Source organism: Herpailurus yagouaroundi, unplaced genomic scaffold (assembly GCF_014898765.1).
Source record: "Herpailurus yagouaroundi ecotype Mexico unplaced genomic scaffold, PumYag 569, whole genome shotgun sequence".
NCBI classification, from domain to species: Eukaryota; Metazoa; Chordata; class Mammalia; order Carnivora; family Felidae; genus Herpailurus; species Herpailurus yagouaroundi.
The window spans coordinates 2,596,282-2,617,173 of NW_024412786.1; the positions used below are offsets into that span (position 1 = coordinate 2,596,282).

General features: G+C 61.3%; 1 protein-coding gene across 4 annotated transcripts; it reads left to right on the forward strand.

The window, feature by feature from the left end:
* The first annotated feature begins 136 nt into the window (after window positions 1–136).
* On the forward strand, window positions 137–20,147 carry PCNX3 (pecanex 3). Of its 4 annotated transcripts, none has more exons than XM_040466229.1 (35): window positions 137–728; window positions 1,103–1,290; window positions 1,518–1,617; window positions 1,740–1,779; window positions 1,879–1,974; window positions 2,210–3,337; window positions 3,835–3,958; window positions 4,044–4,222; window positions 4,686–4,776; window positions 5,133–5,268; window positions 6,524–6,684; window positions 7,488–7,641; window positions 7,920–7,952; window positions 8,215–8,386; window positions 8,495–8,605; window positions 8,969–9,060; window positions 9,235–9,344; window positions 9,526–9,631; window positions 9,738–9,830; window positions 10,009–10,159; window positions 10,953–11,097; window positions 11,448–11,625; window positions 12,656–12,764; window positions 12,928–13,057; window positions 13,449–13,507; window positions 13,612–13,827; window positions 14,475–14,728; window positions 17,084–17,314; window positions 17,486–17,589; window positions 17,896–18,043; window positions 18,136–18,366; window positions 18,451–18,725; window positions 19,108–19,241; window positions 19,325–19,623; window positions 19,700–20,147. In XM_040466229.1, exons 1-35 carry the CDS (start codon window positions 576–578, stop codon window positions 19,895–19,897), a joined length of 6,129 nt encoding a protein of 2,042 aa, XP_040322163.1. In that variant the 5' UTR covers window positions 137–575; the 3' UTR covers window positions 19,898–20,147. The 4 variants fall into 4 exon arrangements, with proteins under 4 accessions (XP_040322163.1, XP_040322165.1, XP_040322166.1 ...); XM_040466231.1 differs by having other exon boundaries at window positions 6,542–6,684; XM_040466232.1 differs by having other exon boundaries at window positions 6,563–6,684.
* Window positions 20,148–20,892: the final 745 nt, after the last annotated feature.

The following is a 20,892-nucleotide window of genomic DNA, read 5'->3' on the forward strand; positions in this document are numbered from 1 at the left end:
CGTCAGGTTTTCCTTTTCCGGGTCTCAACTAGGCCCGTCGCACGCATGCGCCACTGTTGGCTGGCGGCTCGCGGTTCCTTCCGGCCTCCCCCTTGGGCCGGCTCCTGCAGTAGCCGGGCGAGCGCGGAGCCCGAAGAGAGTGACCTGTAACCCCGGAAGTGGACCTCAGGGTCCCGGGGCTCTCCCCGGGCCAGAGCCGAGGGAGCCGTCGTCTGCACCCCCGGAGCACCCACTCCACGCCCATCTCTGGATGCCGCCGACGGGTGCCCGGCCCGTGCCCCGCGCCTGCCTACCGGATCGGCCCCTCGGAACAGTTCTGGGCCGGGGGTGGGGGCCTGGACCCCGCCCCTGATGAGGCTCCACCCCCGCGCCCAGGCCTCGCTCCGCTGACTGCTCCGGCCGGCCCCGCCCCCTGCCCGCCCCCTTGCCCGGGCGACCCCTCTCCCCCGCTGGGGGAGGCCATGGCGTGAGCTCGAGGCCGGGCCCCGGGGCCCTCGGGCGCCAGGCGGGGCATGGGCCGGCGGCCGCCCCCATGAGGGTCCCGGGAGGGGGGCGCGCGCATCAGCGGCGGGGCCATGGGGTCGCAGGTATTGCAGATCCTGCGCCAGGGGGTGTGGGCCTCGCTCACCGGCGGTTGGTTCTTCGACCCGCACCAGAGCACCTTCTCCAACTGCTTCCACCTTTATGTCTGGATCTTCCTGCTCACCTTTCCCTTCTTGCTGTACATGGTGAGATGCTGCCGCCACCTGTGACTCTCGCGGGGAAAGGGAGGGTGGATGTCAGGGAGGGGTGCCAACCTGGTAGGGATTCCGGGCTGTGCCTTGGGCACTTGGGGTGTGGAGAGGATTCACTGCAGCGTTTGGGGGTAGGTGGAAGAGTGGCCAAATTATTCTTTTGTTGGGCTGGGTGACCTTGAGCCCCTCACTTAATCTGACCCCAGTTAGAGGACCGAGCTTCTCGACAAGGTCTTGGTACCAGTTGTAGCAAGGGATGGGCGATGAAGTCTTGTGAATTTGTGAATCCTGGCTCTGACTGTGGTGGTAGGCCTACCCCATGGGGCCAGGGCTGTATAAAGAGGAGCCTGACTTGCTGCCATCTCCAGGTCCTGCCCCCCAGCTTGATGGTGGCCGCTGTGTACTGCCTTGTGGTGGCTGTCATCTTCGCTACTATCAAGACTGTGAACTATCGGCTGCATGCTATGTTCGACCAGGGCGAGATCGTGGAGAAGCGCAACTCTACCATGGGGGAGCCGGAAGAAGAGCCTGCACAGGGGGACAGCAGTTTGCCCAGGTTGGTGGGGTAGGGGTTGTGTTGGGAATTGAGGGGTCCTGGTGCCTGGCCTTAAGGTTTGGGGGCTTAGGGGACATTGGCTCCGTGAGCAGTTGAGTGCTAGCTCTGCGGTCAGCCCCAGACTTTCGAGAGGACCCTGGAGAAGAGAGGAGTGCCGGGGATGGTGGAGGAAGTACAATGGGAAGAGGGGAGGTCAGCTGAAAGCTGATGTTTTTCTCCACTGCTAGGGACCCCGGAGTGGAGATGACAGTGTTTCGGAAAGTGAGTTCTACGCCGCCGGTACGCTGTAGCTCCCAGCATTCCGTGTTTGGCTTCAATCAGGTCTCGGTGAGTGGTTCCTAGCGTCAGTCTGTCCCGCTTCTCTCTTGGGAGCCCGACCCCACTGTGGGTATGTCCTGAACCTTCGTTTTACCCGGCGTGTTCCTTCATTTGTTTGTCTGTGTGCCTAGGAGCTGCTGCCCCGGATGGAGGACTCCGGGCCCCTCAGAGGTAGGTGGCTCCTGCTCAGGGCTGAGTTTGGTGGTGTGGAACGGGATGGCACACCGGTGCCTTGAAGTCCTGCTGACACCTGTGGGGCCATGGTCGCAGACATCAAGGAGCTGGTTCGGGAGCAGGGCAGCAACAACGTGATCGTGACCTCGGCTGATCGAGAGATGCTGAAGTTAAGCTCACAGGAGAAACTGAGTGAGTGGGCATGATAGGGCAGGGACTTGGCAGCGGGGGGAGGACTAGCTGACTTGTCTTTGAGTCACCCCAAGTTTTGTTTCTCCGGGGCTCTCTTTATCCTTCAGGTTGGGGCCTCCTCATTGTCCTGCCCCTGCTGGGCTCTGGGGAAGCAGCGGCCTTAGGACCCTCTTAGCGACCGGTTCCTTTTGCAGCACGCCCTTCCCTCACTTTCTGTCTTCCTTTTCTCTGATAGTTGGAGACCTTCCCCAGACACCCCCGGGGGCTGCCCCAGACCCCTCTCTCCCCAGCACAGACTCTTCAGAACGTTCTCCCCTGGCTGGGGATGGAGCCCCCTGGAGGGGGAGCAGTGTGGCCGATACTCCCATGAGCCCCCTTCTGAAGGGGAGCCTCAGCCAGGAGCTGAGCAAGAGCTTCCTGACCCTGACCCGGCCTGACCGGGCCCTGGTGAGGACCAGCAGTCGACGGGAACAACGCCGGGCAGCAGGCGGCTACCAGCCCCTGGACAGGCGGGGCTCTGGGGAGCCCACACCCCAGAAAACCGGCTCCTCGGATTCCTGCTTCAGTGGCACTGACAGGGAGACGCTGAGCAGCTTCAAGAGTGAGAAAACCAACTCCACCCACCTGGACAGCCCCCCTGGGGGGCAAGCCCCGGAGGGCAGCGACACAGACCCACCCTCTGAGGCTGAGCTGCCTGCGTCACCAGATGCTGGAGTCCCTTCAGATGACACCCTGCGTTCCTTTGACACGGTCATAGGAGCAGGGACGCCACCGGGCCCAGCCGAGCCGCTCCTGGTCGTGCGGCCCAAGGACTTGGCCTTGTTGCGGCCCAGCAAACGGCGGCCACCCATGCGAAGACACTCCCCACCTGGCCGTGCCCCTCGGCGGCCCCTGCTTGAAGGCGGGGGCTTCTTTGAGGACGAAGACACCAGCGAGGGCAGCGAACTGAGCCCGGCCTCCAGCCTCCGATCTCAGCGCCGCTACAGTACCGACAGCTCTTCTTCTACTTCCTGCTATTCCCCCGAGAGCTCCCGTGGTGCAGCAGGGAGACCCCGGAAGCGACGGGCCCCCCATGGGGCTGAGGAGGGGACGGCTGTGCCCCCCAAGCGGCCCTATGGGACCCAGCGGACGCCTAGTACCGCCAGCGCCAAAACGCATGCCCGAGTGCTGAGCATGGATGGGGCAGGGGGCGATGTCCTCAGGGCCCCCCTGGCTGGCTCCAAGGCTGAGCTGGAGGCCCAGGCGGGGGTGGAGCTGGCTGCTGGGGAGCCCGCTCTGCTGCCTGCTGAGGCCCACAGGGGACCTGCCGCCAACCAGCCCGGCTGGCGGGGGGAGCTGCAAGAGGAAGGTGCTGTGGGGGGAGGTGAGTGCCCGCTCTGCTGGGGGTGGGGTGGGGAGACGAGCTAGCTATGGGCTTGGGTTTGGACCAGGGCCAGGCTGCAGAGGAGCTGGTCAGAGTCAGCTCAGCCTCTGTCTCAGGGAGCAGGTGGAGGTGGACTGAGTGAGTGAGAGGCGTCTGCTGAACCCCTCACCTGAGCAGGGCCGAGAGACCTCAGACACCTGGCTCCAGATCTTGGCAGTTAGTACAAAGCCTCCGCCCGTCGAGGATCCTCAGCATCTGCATTCGTTGTCCTGGGCTGCCAGTGGGGCAGGGCAAGGTCCTATTTTCATTTCCAAGCTTGGAAACTGAGGCACAAGTGTGGTTAGGTGACCTGGCTAGGCCCCAGAGGCAGGACAGAGTTGAATGAGGCCTGACACTTAGCTCCGTGCAGGAGCAGCTGCTGCCTGCTCCCCCGCCCCGCACTCCCCCTGACGTGTCCAAGCCCGTGTCGCTTATGCTTGGGGCCTCTCTCTGGGCAGCGGCCGAGGAGACCGGCAAGCGGGACCGCACAAGCAGCGTGAGGCGCACTCAGGCGATCCGCAGGCGCCACAATGCGGGAAGCAACCCCACCCCTCCAGCCTCTGTTATGGGCTCGCCGCCCAGGTGAGCCCCTGCTGGCTGGTTGGAGGGGCGGTGGGGGCCCGTGGCTCTAAGTGGCGCTGACCCATGGGCCGACCCCCCTCTTCAGCAGCCTGCAGGAAGCTCAGCGGGGCCGGGCCGCCTCTCACTCCCGGGCGCTGACGCTGCCCTCCGCCCTGCACTTTGCTTCGTCGCTGCTGCTCACCCGGGCCGGCGCCACCGTTCACGAGGCCTGCACCTTTGATGACACCTCCGAGGGCGCCGTGCACTACTTCTACGACGAGAGCGGTGAGCCCGTCCCCCGAGTCCGGCGGCCGAGCCCCTGAGCCCGGCTGACCCCACACCCCCTGGCCCTCACGCGGGGGTTTTCGTAGTCCTCGCAGCAGCGCTTGCTCTGTCGGGCACGTACCACGCTCTCAGCCCTGTGGTGACCGACCGCTTTACCTGTGCTGCCTGACCTCAAACTTGCAGCCGCCCTGAGGCACGGGGTAGCCTCGTAATCCTTGCCCTGCTGCTAAGGAGGCTGAGACACAGACTGAGGTCACAGTTGAGCAAGTGGCGGGAGAGAATCCCAAACCCAGGGTGGGCTGACCCGCGGTCTCTCCCCTCTCCAGCTCGTGGTCCCTAGGGGCTGGGCTGCCACCCAGGAGGACGTAGCACGCGGTTCTTCCTTGCGTGACGGTCCACGTGGGTCAGGCCTGGGTGCTCCTGTCCCTGATCTGCTGCTTTGTGTCCCATACCCTTGCCCCAGGCGTGCGGCGTTCCTACACCTTTGGCCTGGCTGGAGGCGGCTACGAGAACCCTGTGGGGCAACAGGGGGAGCAGGCAGCCAATGGAGCTTGGTGAGTCTCCCAAGCTTGGGCTCGCCCAGCCGGCAGCCTGTTGGGCTGCTGTTTCTAGGGATATTCTCTCTTCCCTGGGCTGGGGCAGGGGCAGCTCAGAATCTCTAGGAGAAGAGGGTGGAGAGTGGCAAAGGGCAGGCCTATAGGGGTGCTTACGCTGTAGGAACACGACATCTCTAGGCAGGAGGCTTCTAGGAACCAGGGCCTGGGAGGGAGGTCTTTCTGCCACCTGTTTTCTGTGTTCTGTATCTGAGCAGCGTCCTTAGGGCCCCAGTTGTGGCCTGACTTTGGCCTCAGTCCCCCCACTGTCCCAGGGCTCTCCAGTGGCCTAACCTTCATGGCTACTGTTCCCACAGGGACCGCCACTCACACTCCTCCAGTTTCCACTCGGCTGATGTCCCTGAGGCGGCAGGTGGCCTGAACCTGCTGCAGCCAAGGCCAGTGGTTCTGCAGGGTATGCAGGTGCGCCGCGTGCCCCTGGAGATCCCAGAGGTGAGGAGCCAGCGGTCAGGGAAGGACCTGCGGGAGGGGCAGTGGTGGGGGGGCAGGTCACTGAGCACTTGCCCAGGTACCAGGAGGGACGAGCCGTTCCAAGTAAGGGCTCCCAGGGGCCCTGAGGTGTCCATCCTGACCTTTGATGGCTGACACTGGGCGTGCAGGCTCTCTGGATCTCTGGGGCCCGAGGAGTTGTTTATTTGCTTATTCAACAGGCGTGTCTAGGGTATCTCCTTTATCCCAGAGGGGCTCCTACTAAGTGGGGATGACGAGTGTCGACAGTGATACCTGTGGAAGAGGCGCTTTCTTCCACGTACTTGGCTGTGCTGCTCCCTGTGCTGGGCCCAGGTGCACTGCATAGCACGGGGCACTCTGTTCAAGCTTGTTGCCTTAGCGGGGTTATTCATGGGCTCCCATCTCACTCCCAAAAGTACCCCAGTTTGGACAACAGTTTACAGGATCTAATAACGGTAGAAGCATTAAAGATGCTTCAAAGCCATAGTCGGAGTTTAGAGAACAGTCGTGAAAGGAGCACCCACTCATCTAACGCTCAGGGTCACAAACAGCATATGCAGTGCCCAGAAGCCCCACGTGTCCCTTTCTGGTGCATTTATTCTCCTTACTTGTCACATGGGATAGGCACCACGGTCCTGAGACAGCTGATGGCCACATCCAGAGGCAGGGGCTGTGCGTCTTTGGCTCTGCATTGTATCCCTAAGGCCCAGGGCGAGGCCTATAGTTGTGCCCCATGAGTATTTGTTGAACGAAAGATGCAAGAAATCCAAAGAGATGAGGTATTTGCCCGGGGCCTCACAGTACTGGCATTGGCACCCAGGCCTGTCATCAGGGCTGGTTCCCTGTGTGCTCTGGGATAGGATGGTCAGAGTGAGCCTGATGGCTCTGTCCAGGAGGAGGGTAGCATTGCACTGCGTCCCAAATGTGGATTTCACCAAGCCCAGGAAGAGGTGGGAGAGGCTGCCTGAGCAGGGAAGACACAGATGGCACTGGTGACTGTGGCCCGCAGCAGCCCCGGCAGGTCCCCAGCAGCCATTGAGCCATTGAGTCCTAGGAACCTGGAGAGAGGATCAGGCCTTTGTGATGGAGCATCAGGACAGGCCACAGGGCTGCTCGATGGCGGGGACTCTGTGCTGGAGGAAACGGCTGACCAGCCAGTGTGCACCGGGCAGGGGGATGGTGGCAGTGGACCGTGTGGGGGGCGAGGGGCTGATGGCTGCGGCTGTGGGGACCGCAGTTTGACCTGCTGGACCAGGACTCCCTGCACGAATCCCAGGAGCAGACGCTGATGGAGGAGGCACCACCTCGTGCCCAGCACAGCTACAAGTACTGGCTTCTTCCTGGCCGCTGGACGTCTGTGCGCTATGAGCGGCTGGCCCTCCTGGCCCTCCTGGACCGGTGAGTGCCCACCCGCCTCGGCCCCCGGCCCCTGGCCCCCCGGCCTTCTGAACCCTATGAACATATGGAGGCCATCATGGCAGCAGGAAGCCTAACTGTTGCTGGGGGTCACTGAAGGTGTGTCAAGGGCTGGAGTAGGCTTCTGCTAGGTCCTTTTGGAGTGTGAAGGGGTGAAGGGGTGGCCAAGCGGATGGTGCTTTAGTTACTCCTCTGTCCCAAAGCTCCACTCAAGACAAACCATTCTTGTCCGGTCTCTTGTTTATATCTGTTTCTATTTTAGATTTTCTTGAATAGGGGTCCACGGTCTAAAAAAGCTCGCAAACTCTTTGTCTCAGCTTTCCCATTTCTTAGGGGTAACCGAGGCCCAGGAAGTCCGATAGAGAAGTCAAGTGACTTCTCTTGTCTGCATGGATGACTTGGGCCTAAGAGCCCTTGTCCTGGCTTCCATGGTCTGGATTTCCTCCCGGCACTGCAGCCAGTGTTTGTGGGGCACTGCCTGTGTGCATGGCATGCGTAGGCTAGAGACAGGCAGTCCCCAGAGCGGTGGCACTTGGAGCCTACAGGGTCTAGAAGGGACGAAGATTGGGATTCAGGGTAGCAATGGGGTGGCTTCCTAGAAGAGATGCGAACTGGCCTCCATGCCTGAGAGGTCTAGATTCTGACATTCAGAGGATGAGGGGGTAGCGCGGGCACAGGCACAAACGTGGGCCTTTGTGGCTGGGTCCTGTCCTCTGTGTTCCACCCACTTTTGCCCCCCTAGCTGGTAAGGAGTTGGGTGTGCCCTGACCTTGCTGTCTCTCCAGGACTCGGGGGCTGGTGGAGAACATACTCGGCGTAGGCCTGAGCAGCCTCGTTGCCTTCTTGGGCTACCTGCTGCTGCTTAAGGGCTTCTTCACGGATATCTGGGTCTTCCAGTTCTGCTTGGTCATTGCCTCCTGCCAGTATTCCCTGCTGAAGGTCAGTCCTTACTCCCTGGGCCACCTCCCTCCCCCCCCCTCCCGCCCCACCTCTTTCCACATGCCTCTTTTCCCATAATCCATTTTGAGGGGTGTGAGCTGGAAAGCAGATAAGACGCTTGAGATTCCCTGTAACCAGCCCCTTGCCTTACAAATGAGAGAACCAAGGCTCTGGACAGTTTAGGATCCTGCCCTGGTTACTCCTGACAGCCAGTGGTGGAACCAAGCATGTCCTGGGCTCTGGCTTCTGTTGCGAATGTAGCTCCTGTCTTTTTCCAGAGTGTCCAGCCTGATGCGGCATCTCCCATGCACGTGAGTAGAGTGCTTTCCCGAGGGTGCTCAAATGTGGGGCTGGCAGGGGCTGAGACCAGGTGTGCAGGGGTCTGGGAGGGGCAGGGCTCCCTCACCACCCGTATGGCCTCAGATCCTCAGTCCTGCTGCCCTCACCCTGCCAGGCTTTCTGTCTTAGATCCAGGGCCACGGGTAGGGCACGTGAGCACGTGCGTGTGTGTGCGCACATGTGTGCAGGGTGGTCAGTGGGGGAGGCCTGGCCCCTCACAGTCCCACTCCCCAGGGCCACAACTGGGTGATCGCATATAGCCGGCCTGTCTACTTCTGTATCTGCTGTGTGCTCATCTGGCTGCTGGACGCCCTGGGCTCAGCTCAGCCCTTCCCACCCGTCTCCCTGTATGGCCTCACGCTCTTCTCCGCCTCCTTCTTCTTCTGTGCCCGGGACGTGGCCACTGGTGAGATTGGGCAGCCTTGAGGTGACTCAGGGGAGTGAGGCCCCAACGGTGGGCCAAGGGGTGGCCTGCAGGCTGACCGGCCGGGCCTTTGCTTTCCCTCCCTGGCAGTGTTCACCTTGTGCTTCCCGTTCGTCTTCCTCCTGGGCCTCCTGCCCCAGGTCAACACTTGCCTCATGTACCTGCTGGAGCAGATAGATATGCACGGCTTTGGGGGTACAGGTAGGGGGCCCATAGGTGGCTTGTGTGTCGGGAGGCAGTGTGGGGCCCAGGAGGGGCCTTGGGTTGGGTGTGTGGCTCCAGCCTTTTGCTGAGTCTTCTCCTGTGTCTATACTGTGGGTATCTATAGGTGTGGATCAAGAGCCCGTCACCTCCCCCTGCTTCCTCCCCTCCCCAAACAAGTGGTTTCAACCCAAGAATGCCAGAAGCCCTGAAGGCCTCTCAGGGCTCAAGGAACAGAGAACAATGGGCTAGTGATGGGTCCCAGGGAGGTTAGCCTGTGAGAATCGAGGGCAGTGGGGTGCGGGTGAGGTGGGGCAGCAGCAGGTAGCAGTCGGGCCTTACCTGCTGTTTCTCACCTGACAGCCGCCACCAGCCCGCTCACTGCCGTCTTTAGCCTCTCCCGCAGCCTGTTGGCTGCTGCCCTGCTCTACGGCTTCTGCCTTGGGGCCATCAAGGTAGGGATGACCTGTGGGGTGGGGGGCATGCTGAGGCCCAGGGGTGTTGTCGGGACAGGACTGTGAATTGGGCTCAGCAGTGGCTTCTCCCGGGGCAGGGGGAGGGGGCGGTGGATCCTCCCCTCCCCCCACGCTTACCCTGCCTCCCCTGACCAGCATGGGTTCTCTCCCCAGACTCCTTGGCCGGAGCAGCACGTCCCTGTCCTCTTCTCGGTCTTCTGTGGCCTCCTGGTGGCCCTGTCCTACCACCTGAGCCGTCAGAGCAGTGACCCCACCGTGCTCTGGTGGGTGCCTGCACGTGCCTGTCCGTGCGCATGTGTGTGTCTGCGTGTGTGTCCGTGCATGGCAAGGGTTGCGGGGGCGGGGGTGTTCCGTGCACGTGCCTGGCCCCAACCGACCCTGGTGCCTGCGGCAGGAGTGTGGCCTCTGCAGACCCGGGCCTCTGCCTCTTCTCACCCACCCCAGGTCTCTGATTCGGAGCAAGCTCTTCCCCGAGCTGGAGGAGCGGAGCTTGGAGACGGCTCGGGCCGAGCCCCCAGACCCACTGCCAGACAAGATGCGCCAGTCGGTGGTGAGGGGCTGGAGTGTGGGCTTCTAGTCTTGGGGTGGGGAGCTGACAGGGTGTGGTCAGCCCCCCGGGCGGCGGGCACCCACGCTGGTGTTTCCCGGCCCTGCAGCGTGAGGTCCTGCACTCTGACCTGGTGATGTGTGTGGTGATCGCCGTGCTCACCTTTGCCATCAGCGCCAGCACCGTCTTCATCGCCCTGAAGGTTCGTGTGGCATGGGCCACCCCTGTCCCCTGGGTCTTTGCCGGAGCCGCCTCCATCCGAGGGCCCTGGGCAGCCATGGCCTCGTGTCTTTCTCTGCCCCTGCCCAGCCCGTGCCCAGGCCCCCTTGGCTCCTTGGCCTGCTCCCCTTGGCTGAGCCTCTGGCCTCTCCCTCCTGCAGTCGGTGCTGGGGTTCGTATTGTACGCACTGGCTGGGGCCGTGGGCTTCTTCACGCATTACCTGCTGCCGCAGCTCCGCAAACAGCTGCCCTGGTTCTGCCTGTCGCAGCCTGTGCTGAAGCCGTTGGAGTACAGCCAGTATGAAGTTCGAGGTGAGTGCCTGCCCCCACCCCTCCGCCCCTCCTGCCCTGATTTCCTGGTTGACCTGCAGCCTGCCGGCAGGGGGCAGCCTCCACCCAGGCTGTCCTGACCGTGCTGACCCTGCAGCCCCTTCGAGGGCCCTGCCTGCCTTCTCCTGCCTGCTGTGCCCCAGCTTGGCCCCTGCTTTGCTCTCACCCTGCCTGCCCTGCCCTTTTCCCGCCTCTTTTGCTTTCTCTGAGGAGATGGAGGAAGTAGAATTCCAAGGCTCTAAAGGGATCTGTCGTCCGGGATCACAGATTGGTTTCCAGTAGACCAGGTCTGCCTGGCTGATTTTCATTTGAGCCCTGTGATAAAAACACCTTTAAGTCTCTGTTTAATCGTCTGGTTTTGTTATGCAAAGTTCCACGTGCCGTTTTACTTAAGCGATAAAAGATTTTGCCCATCCCCACGTGACGATGATCAGCTCAAGCCAGGTGGCAGTGGCCCCTTACGAAGGGCCCTGCAGCTCAAGGTCACAGTGCATAGGGGCCTCACCCAGCCTGCCTTGGCTCCAGTGGGCATGTTGGATGGCCTCATTCCATTTGTTTTCAGACAGCAGAACAGGCAAAGAGCGTGCCCTGGGCCCCTGATGTGCCCTGTCCGGGCCTCAGTGCCCTCATTTGAGCTGCCACAAAGCTTCTAGGCACCTGGAGAGCCATGTCCCCTGGTTTGCCCTCTCTCCAGGTTCCCTCTGGGAGCGCACCTGACTTGGCCCTGCGGTAAGAGGGGAGCACACAGAGTCAACAGTCCTGCCTTCTCTCGCAGGCGCTGCCCAGGTGATGTGGTTTGAGAAGCTGTATGCCGGCCTGCAGTGCATCGAGAAGTACCTCATCTACCCCGCCGTGGTGCTCAATGCCCTCACGGTGGACGCCCATGCTGTCGTCAGCCACCCGGACAAGTTCTGCCTCTAGTGAGGACTGCCCCGCCCCCACCATCCCACCACTTGCGTTCCCACGTGACACGTGGGATGCTGAAGCCCACAGAGGGAATGAAAACCTGCCTCCGTTGCCCAGCCAACTAAAGCAGGATTCGGGCTTGTGACCCTTTCTGTTGAGACAGTTGCCTCTTGGAAAACAAACGTGTCTCCCAGATGTGTCTAAAAAGGGCGACCCCTTTAGAGAGCAGACGCTGAGAGTCACCAGCCCAAAAGAGCAGGGCCCAGCCCAGCGGCGCCCAGGCCAGGGCCGGGGAGGGATGGGCAGCCATCTCCTCTGCCTCCTGAGCCCTGCCTGGCACATAATGCCTGCTTCTCGTCTACAGCTGCCGGGCGCTGCTGATGACCGTGGCTGGGCTGAAGCTGTTGCGCTCAGCCTTCTGCTGCCCGCCCCAGCAGTACCTAACCTTGGCCTTCACTGTTCTGCTCTTCCACTTCGACTACCCACGCCTCTCCCAGGGCTTTTTGCTTGACTACTTCCTCATGTCCCTGCTCTGCAGCAAGGTGAGGTGGTCATGTTGCAGTCTCTAGGCTGTGCGGCGGGAACGGGGTGGCAGGGAGAACTCCCCCAGGGGCCTGCGGCCCTCGCAGCTGCTGTTCCACATCAGCCCCACCGTGGGCCTTCTCAGCAGTTTATCCAGGGGCACGGAGGAAACTGGTTTAAAGGGCTAAAGTGACTTGCCTCAGGTCCCCCAGAGAATTGGTAGCCAGCCAGGACTTGAATCCAGGTCTGTCTCACTTGGCTGCCTCTTCTCTGAATCATGGTATTTGGTCACTTTCCTTATAAGCAGTTAAGGCAGTTCAGACTTGGCCTTGTCCTCTAGATGCCAGCCTCTGAGTTCTGCCCCTTTGCCAGCCACAGCCCTGGGGAGCAGTTAAGAGCTGAGTTTCAGAAGCCCCTGGGGCCTGGGTATATCCAGACTGCTCTGCCAGGCTGTGGGATCCCCTGATCAGGGGTTGGGGGAGGGGATCACTGTGAACAAAGAACCATTCCTCGGCACTGTACTGGAAGCCTGTAGTGGTACCTTCCTAGCCCTGGGATCCCAGCAAAGATCCCAGCATAACCCTGAGCCTTTTTCTTTTACATGGGTATTCTGGTCTGGTTTTCTGGTCTGGCCCAGAGTGGTAGAGATCCAAACTGTATCCCCTTCTGAGGGTGGGGCCTGTGACTGTCTCTTGACTCTCAGTATCATGGTTGAGACCCAGCCTCATCACTGACTGATGGCCTGAGCAAGTCATTTGCCTGCCCTACCTTTTCTGAACCTCACCTTTCCGATCTGTGAAATGGGACAGCAATAGGAAGCTCCCAGGGTGGTCCTGCAAATAGACGGCTAATGCTCCCCTAGAGGGTTTGCTAACAGTAACGGATACTTTGAGCCAGGTCCAGAGAGAAAGGGCCGGGAGTGATCTTGAGCTTGACTCGCACGTGGGCAGCCACTGGGGTAGGCTCGAGGCTGTGAATGGGTACTTGATAGACCCCACCTCTGTGAGTGACCTGTGTATCTTTCACTTCTCCCCTCTCCGACCCTGCCAGCTGTGGGACCTGCTGTACAAGCTGCGTTTTGTGCTGACCTACATCGCGCCCTGGCAGATCACCTGGGGCTCGGCTTTCCACGCTTTTGCCCAGCCCTTTGCCGTGCCACGTACCCAGCCTGCCGCCCGCTGCCTGGGTGGGGGTGTGCGAGGAGGGCTGTGGCCTGGATGGGGGGCGGTTGGGGGCACGGGGCAGGTTGATGGGGGTCAAGGAGTGGTGAGGGAGGTCAGGGAGGGTCCTGTATGCCTGCCACCTCCTTGACTTGCGCCCAGACTCGGCCATGCTGTTCGTTCAGGCCCTGCTCTCGGCACTTTTCTCCACGCCACTTAACCCCCTGCTGGGCAGTGCCGTCTTCATCATGTCCTACGCGCGGCCCCTCAAGTTCTGGGAGCGCGACTACAAGTGAGTACTGCGGGAGCAGGCGGGTCACCCAGAGGGGACCTGGAAGGGAGAGGAGCTCGGGGCCCAGGCGGGGTGGGGTGCGGGGGGGTGCCACAGCGAGGCTGCAAGTGCTCGGGCACGGTGGGCTTCAGCTGGGTGATCTGATGAGGGCAAAACCTGAGTCAGGCCGAGCCTCGGGCTCACACCCTGGGCTTCCTGGCCATGTGGTCCTAGGTGAGTCCCCTCACGTCCCGAAGCCTCAGTCTCGTGTGCAGTGGGGCTGTCATGGCATCTGCCCGGAGAACAGGGGTGTGGGCTCAGAGGACGCGATGGTGGGCTGGCGGGAATCATCGTCTGAACCCTGGGCAGCCTCACCCTCTCAGCCAACTGTGTTGTCGTTCTCTCTGAACAGCACTAAACGTGTGGATCATTCCAACACCCGCCTGGTCACCCAGCTAGATCGGAACCCAGGTGTGTACTTGGCCATCTGGGGGCTTTTAGGGCCAGGCCTCCCTGGGGAGGCAGCCTTGCTTACTTGTCATTTTGCCCATTTGTCTGTCTGTCCTGGGTCTCAGGCGCTGACGACAACAACCTCAACTCCATCTTCTATGAGCACTTGACGCGCTCGCTGCAGCACACGCTGTGTGGGGACCTGGTGCTGGGCCGCTGGGGCAACTACGGCCCCGGCGACTGCTTCGTCCTGGCCTCTGACTACCTCAACGCCCTGGTGCACCTCATCGAGGTTGGCAATGGCCTCGTCACCTTCCAGCTGCGTGGCCTTGAGTTCCGGGGTGAGCGCGGGGCCTGGGCCTGACGCAGGCTGCTGCGTTGCATAGCGCGTGAGGGCTGAATTCTAGTCCATCCCTGCCCTGGTTTGCAGGGTGACCTTGAGCTAGGCACTCTTCCTCCCTAGGCCTGGGTTTCCCGCTATAAATGGTGAGGCGGCAGGGTCTCCTTTGGCCAAGCTGTGTCCCTGCCCTGACTCTGGGTCCACAGGGACTGAACAGGCTGCACTGGTACAAGCTTGGGCCCGGAGCTCTGGGATCTCCCTTCCGCTCCCAACTGCCTGCCCTGTGGTCTTGGGCTTGGCCCAGGTTGGGTGCCACCTATGACCCCTGATGGGTGAGCTAGCTCTTTGCCTTCGGAAGACGTCCATGTTGGATGTCAGCTTCAGAAAAGGCCCCTGAGGGTGCAGAGGGGCTCTAAGCACAGCTCATGAGCACCATGAACTTGAGCAGGACACTTCTCTCTGAGCTTCGGTCTTTGCTGTGGCCCCTGGGAGTCAGGAAGAGAAAGGGTTCATTTGTCGGTCCGTTCATTTAATAACGTTTACTCACACGGCATCCCCGGGCAGGGAATGACGAAGGCCGGGGCGCTGGCTGGGGAGAAGGCAGGCGGGATGTGCTGGTGGCCCCCTGACTGCCCCCCTCCCCTCCAGGTACCTACTGCCAGCAGCGCGAGGTAGAGGCCATCACGGAGGGCGTGGAGGAGGATGAGGGCTGCTGCTGCTGTGAGCCTGGCCACCTGCCGCGGGTCCTGTCCTTCAATGCTGCCTTTGGGCAGCGCTGGCTGGCCTGGGAGGTGACGGCCAGCAAGTACGTCCTGGAGGGCTACAGCATCAGCGACAATAACGCCGCCTCCATGCTGCAGGTGTTTGACCTCCGCAAGATCCTCATCACTTACTACGTCAAGGTATGTCGGGCGGGTGGCTGGGCGGCAGGGGTCCCCACTAGCGAATGCTCACTGACCAGGAGCGTCCTGAGTGTCATCTTCTGGATTGTTGGGAACCTGTTTTTCCCAAGGGAAGCAGAAGCCTTAGAGAGGTTAAGCATCCTCCAGGGTGCCACCCACCACCAGACAGCAGGACTCAGGGGCCTCAGTGGCCTGTGTGGCTCTAGCATTAGGGTACTGGGGGGCGGGGGTCTCCCTGTCACCCTCCTCTGGAAGATGCACCTTGGGCAGTATCGGGGGAAAGTGGGCAGTATGTGCATGGGTCCCCTCACTGGGCTGCTGGTCCTGGGAAGGGCAGTTGCTGAGGCCAGTCTTCTAGACCACCAGGACCCTGGCCCAGGTCCCACCAGCACAGAGGGACGATAATGCTACCAATGGTGGCGTTAAGTGATAATCATAGAAGTGGCTGCCAAGCAGTGGTACTTACCAAGGGACAGGCTCCTAAACTGGCTGAAGCCCACCATACCCTTCAAGAGAGGTCCTGATGTCTCGGCCATGGCAGCTGGCTCGCAGAAGGAGGCGATTAGTCTGAGGCCCCAGAATCAGGAGAAAAGTGGCAGAGCCAGTCTTAGACCCAAGCCTGGGCCTCCCTGTCTCAGTCTGGGTGTGCCAAGCACCTGCTGGGGGTGGTGGGGTTTGTGAGGCACAGTGTGGGGTCCAGCAGGAGCCCTGGACTGGGTTCTGGGAAGCCTGCGATGTCACCTCCTTTGCTGTGTCTGGTTTATCCGCTTGAGAAGTGGGGATTACTGGAGTTCTGTGAGATGGCAGGAATGATGCAGCTTTGTGACCCCCAGAGTAAGAGAACCGAGGGAGTGGGGTGAGGGTGGTCACTGGCCACAGTCCCTTGTGCCCTCTTAACATCTGCCCTGGGGCTCCTGGCGCGGGGTCTGGAGGGGAGGCCTCCTGGGGCCCAGATAGGCCTGCTCACCTGAGGTCATCTCTGGGGCAGGCGTCTGCATCTCCCAGCTGTCCTCTCGCCTCCAGTGACATCCCTTCTGCAGCACACGTCAGAGAAACTGTAATTCTTCTGTGGTTTTTCCTATCCACCCATCCACTTCTAAGGAAGGGCTTGTGAGCCTCACACCTCTCACTGTCACCTAGGAGGAGGCTGTGGTCCAGACCGGGACATTCCCAGCTTCAGGTCATCCAGGGGTCACAGTTCTGTCCCCCTCTCCCCCCCCCCCCCCCCCATTGTCAGAAAAGTGCTTTTACTGAGGTCACCCTGCTGCCTCCCGGAAACCCAGCTCAAGGTCAACAGCATCTCATGGCTGTGCACCAGGCACCTAGCCAGGCTTGGGCTGGCAGGCTGAGATGAGCTCCACCCCAGACAAGTTTAATGTGCCATGGGGAAGCTAACTTGCCACAGATGCAGCTGCCTCCAAAGCTGGGCACGGTCAGAGCTGGGTACAGGTGTCTGGAGGACCTGGGGAGTGCTCTGCCAAGGACAGCGTGGGGTGAAGTTCGGAAGGATAAGTCAGGTGTGGTGGCAGGTGTGCGGGGCAGGGTGCCCCACCGGAGCCACCCTGCTGGACATTCCTCGTCCTGTCTGGGTGCCCTCTGTTCATGGCCAGCTGCAGCACCCTCCCCAGCCCCAGACTGGCCACCCTGTCCCCAGGCACAGGACCAGATCGGCTCCATCCCAGGGTGCCCATGGAATCCCTGTAACCTTGCTGGTTACCAACTGCCAGCCACACACTGCCCATCCATCCTGACTGTCTACCTTCCAGAAGCTCTTCTCCATTTGCCCAAACACCTGCTCAGCAACCAGCGTTCACTTAAGGGGTACAGGAGCCGCCGACTTTGGGCACAGGATACTGTGCCTTTGCCTTTTTTTCTGAGTGGAAGCCCTGTGGCTGTCACATCTCACCTGCCTAAAGGGACCCATGACCTATGGGCATGGCCTGCAGGCAGCCCCACTACCTCAGCCTGACCTTCCAAGGTCTCTGAGATTTGGATCCCACAGCATCATGGTGTGGAAGGTTCTGGGGGTTCAGTTTAGAACCCCCTAGCTGCGTCTGCTTTGCTGTGTAACCTCAGGCAAGTCTGCTGTCTAAGCCCCAGTCTCTCTTCAAATGAGGGATCTTCTGAAGCAAGCAGACAAGCACTTGCCACAGGGCAGAACCTTCCAGGCAATGCTGTGTAAGGAGGGGGGCTTCCTGGCCTAAGAGAGGGGGGCACACTTGCTCGTGTGGCTTCAGGGAACTCAGAGGAGCCGAGGGTGGATGGCCCAGGGAGCATCCTGGTGCTTTCTCTCCCACGACTAGGGCATGACCGCAGTCACTGGCCCCAGCTCTGATGCCTGCCCTCTCCTCCTAGAGCATCATCTACTACGTCAGCCGCTCACCGAAGCTGGAGGCGTGGCTGAGCCACGAGGGCATTGCAGCAGCCCTGCGGCCCGTGAGGGCGCCAGGCTACGCTGACTCGGACCCCACCTTCTCACTGAGCGTGGATGAGGACTATGACCTCCGCCTCTCCGGCCTCTCACTGCCCTCCTTCTGCGCAGTGCACCTCGAGTGGATCCAGTACTGCGCCTCCCGGCGCAGCCAGGTCCGGCCACCATGACCCTGGGGCTGCCTCCCTCCCTCGCCCCACCAGTTCTCCCTTCCCCGTGCGAGTCCCTCTTGCTCTCAGCCTCCCTCGGCCCGGGCCCTGCCCCCCGCCCCGCATTCCCTGTCCTGGTCTGAGCTGGGCTCTGGGGACGGGGTCCTTGTGCCGCAGCCCGTGGACCAGGATTGGAACTCGCCGCTGGTCACGCTGTGTTTTGGCCTGTGCGTGCTGGGCCGGCGGGCCTTGGGGACGGCCTCGCACAGCATGTCTGCCAGGTGAGTGCCACAGGTCCGGCCGCGCCTCCTGTACTCCCCCTGCCCCCTCCACGAACAGCTCGGGGCCAGAAGCCCCCAGGAACCTCATCAGTCCTTCCTTCAGGGTGGCTCCTCTCTGTGGGCAAGACACCTCCCAGTTATGATCAGGCCTGTTCCTCACCACCCCGTGAAGGACCCAGACGGAGACGGACCTTGTCAGGCTGGGGAAACTGAGGCCCCGCAGCAAGAGCGGTCCCGGCTCCAACCACTGCCTGGAGAGCCAGAGCTCGGGAACCTTCACGCTCGCCTGTGCCTTCTCTTCCACAGCCTGGAGCCCTTCCTGTACGGCCTGCACGCCCTGTTCAAGGGGGACTTCCGCATCACCTCCCCACGCGATGAGTGGGTCTTTGCCGACATGGACCTACTTCATCGTGTGGTGGCGCCTGGAGTTCGCATGGCCCTCAAGCTCCACCAGGTAGGGGACACGCCCCCAGGCAGGGTGGGCCGTGGGGTGAAGCCCCTCCCCAGGGCGGGGCCACTGACACGGCCCTCCTGTCCACCCCGCAGGATCACTTCACGTCCCCAGATGAGTATGAGGAGCCCGCCGCCTTGTACGACGCCATCGCAGCCAACGAGGAGCGGCTGGTCATCTCCCACGAGGGCGACCCAGCCTGGCGCAGCGCCATCCTCAGCAACACGCCCTCGCTGCTGGCTCTGCGTCACGTCCTGGATGACGCCTCCGACGAGTACAAGATCATCATGCTTAACCGGCGCCACCTCAGCTTCCGAGTCATCAAGGTGGGGATGCCCCTTCCCACCCCGTGCCCGCTCAGCCCCCTTCCTGGCACTGACCCCCTGACCCTTGTGTGTGGCCGCCCACAGGTGAACCGCGAGTGTGTACGTGGCCTGTGGGCCGGGCAGCAGCAGGAGCTGGTGTTCTTGCGCAACCGCAACCCCGAACGCGGTAGCATCCAGAACGCCAAGCAGGCACTCCGCAACATGATCAATTCTTCCTGTGACCAGCCACTGGGCTACCCCATCTATGTGTCCCCCCTCACCACCTCGCTGGCCGGCAGCCACCCCCAGCTGCGGGCACTGTGGGGTGGCCCTGTCAGCCTGAGTGCCATTGCCCGCTGGCTTCTGCACAGCTGGGAGAGGTGAGCCCAGAACACCACCCCGAGCCTGTGGGGCTGAGGTCCTGGAGTGAGAAGCAGAGGCTCAGCGAGGTGAAGCCACTTCCTCCTAGGGCTCAGAATGAGGAAGTGCTGGAGCCAGGATTGGGCCCCGAGAGCTGACACCGTCCCAGAGCTGACCTGACTTCATCCTGCTCTCCCAGAGTTGAAGGTGGCCTTTAGCCTTAAGAGCCATTGATAACGCCTCTCTTAGAAGACCCTGCAAAGTAGATGGCAAAATCTGTTAGAGACAGGATCCTGGGGCTCAGAGATGTTAGGTGACTTGTCCTGGAGCCGGGGGCTTGTGCCTGCAAGGTCTCTGGCCCTCCCCCTGCCAACCTGTCCCTCCCCACTGCCCCCATCCCAGGCTTCATAAGGGCTGTGGTGCCGGCTGCAATAGTGGCGGGAACGTGGATGACTCGGACTGTGGCGGAGGCGGTGGCTTGGGCTCCCTCAGCAATAACCCCCCCTTGGCACACCCCACACCTGAGAACACAGCAGGTGAGCTGGCGAGGCCGGGCTGAACTGGTGGGTGAGGAGGACGGCCTAGCTGAGATCTCTACCCTCTTATCTGTCTCCCACAGGCAGTGGAGACCAGCCCCTCCCTCCGGGTCCAGGCTGGGGCCCTCGGCCTTCCCTGAGCAGCTCTGGTGATGGGCGCCCCCCTCCTCTGCTGCAGTGGCCACCCCCTCGGCTCCCTGGACCAACCCCTTCTTCTCCCGCCCCCACTGAGGGTCCCCGGCCCTCAAGAACCCCTGGCCCCGGTCTCCTCAGTTCTGAGGGTCCCAGCGGGAAGTGGACCCTGGGGGGTCGGAAGGGGCTGGGGGGATCTGAGGCAGAGCCAGCCTCAGGGAGCCCCAAAGGAGGCACCCCCAAATCTCAGGTAAGGGTCCTGTGGAAGGGTTGGGTCCTGAGCTACTCGGGTCTGCTTTCCCACCAACCTCTCTCCCCTCCCTTAGGCGCCCCTAGACCTCAGCCTCAGCCCGGATATCAGCACCAATGCCTCCTCGCCCGCCAGAGCAGCCCAGGACGTTCCTTGCTTGGATGGCAGTGCTCCTGAAAGTGGCACACCCACTGGGATCCTGGGTGACTGGCCTGCCCCTGCTGAGGAGCGTGAGAGCCCGGCTGCCCAGCCCCTGCTGGAGCATCAGTACTGAGTGGCCTGGTACCCTCTGGATCCCAGCCCTAGGATTCAGTAACTTGGATCCCTGGTCTCTGGCCCTCTGCTGGACCACAGAACTGAGTGGCTTTGGCTTCCACATCTGAACCCTGACCTCTGGCTGCCTTAGCCAGCGTACCGGAACTAAGTGGCCCAGACCTCCGGCCTTGATCCCTGATCTCTCATCCCTAGTCGAGGGCCTGGGCTCCCTAAACTGAGGCAGGCAGCCTCCCAGCCAGGCCCTAGAAGTCAAACCCATGGGCTGGTCCCGTTTCGAGCCCGTGGCCAGGACTGTCTTGGCCCCTGGGCCTGCACTGCCTGCAGGGGCAGCCCCTTGGCCCGGACCGGGGGCTGAAATGTGGGAAGGGTGGTTTCTTTTTTTCTTCTTTCTTTTTTTTTTTTTTTTTTTTTTCGTGCTTCAGAGACACCAGAATAACACTATTTTTGATTTTGGTTGGCGTCCTCTTTTTCTGTCTGGGATTGTTTGGGTGGAGGGTAGAGGTGGCGGCCAGGTCAAGGTAGATGAGCACCAAGAGGAGGATAAAGGATGTGGGGATGGGTTATGATGGAGATAGAGGTAAGGCCCAGGTAGGGTTCACGTAGCCCTAGGTCCTCCCCCCCCCCAACCTGTTCCTTTTGAAGCCTTGGTCTGAAGTTCATTTTGTTCACTTTCTCATCCCTGTATTTTCAAACACTTCCAGTTCATGAGGCTAGTGCCTATAATTATCAGCCTTGACTTTAGCCGAAGCCCGTCTCTGAACCTCACTTTATCCAGCTATAAAGAAGAGAGGACACCTGTCCAAAATGTTTTAAGAATAAAATGAGAGCGCGTGGAGAGTAGGGTTCAGTGCTTAGTAAGTGCTCATAAACACTCAGTTTCTGGGCACCTGCTGCGTGGGGTGGATGGGTGGGAAGGGAGGGGGTTGCTAAACGCTCTAGGAATCCTGCTGTAGCCCTCGGAGTTGGTCTGGACGGCAGGTACACTTCAGCGTT

Coding starts and splice junctions, on each gene's coding strand:
- PCNX3 (XM_040466229.1), top strand. CDS start 576: ATGGGGTCGCAGGTATTGCAGATCCTGCGCCAGGGGGTGTGGGCCTCG. Junction 11,626..12,655: donor TGTCCCTGCTCTGCAGCAAG/GTGAGGTGGTCA, acceptor CGACCCTGCCAG/CTGTGGGACCTGCTGTACAA. Junction 18,044..18,135: donor TGGCCCTCAAGCTCCACCAG/GTAGGGGACACG, acceptor TCCACCCCGCAG/GATCACTTCACGTCCCCAGA.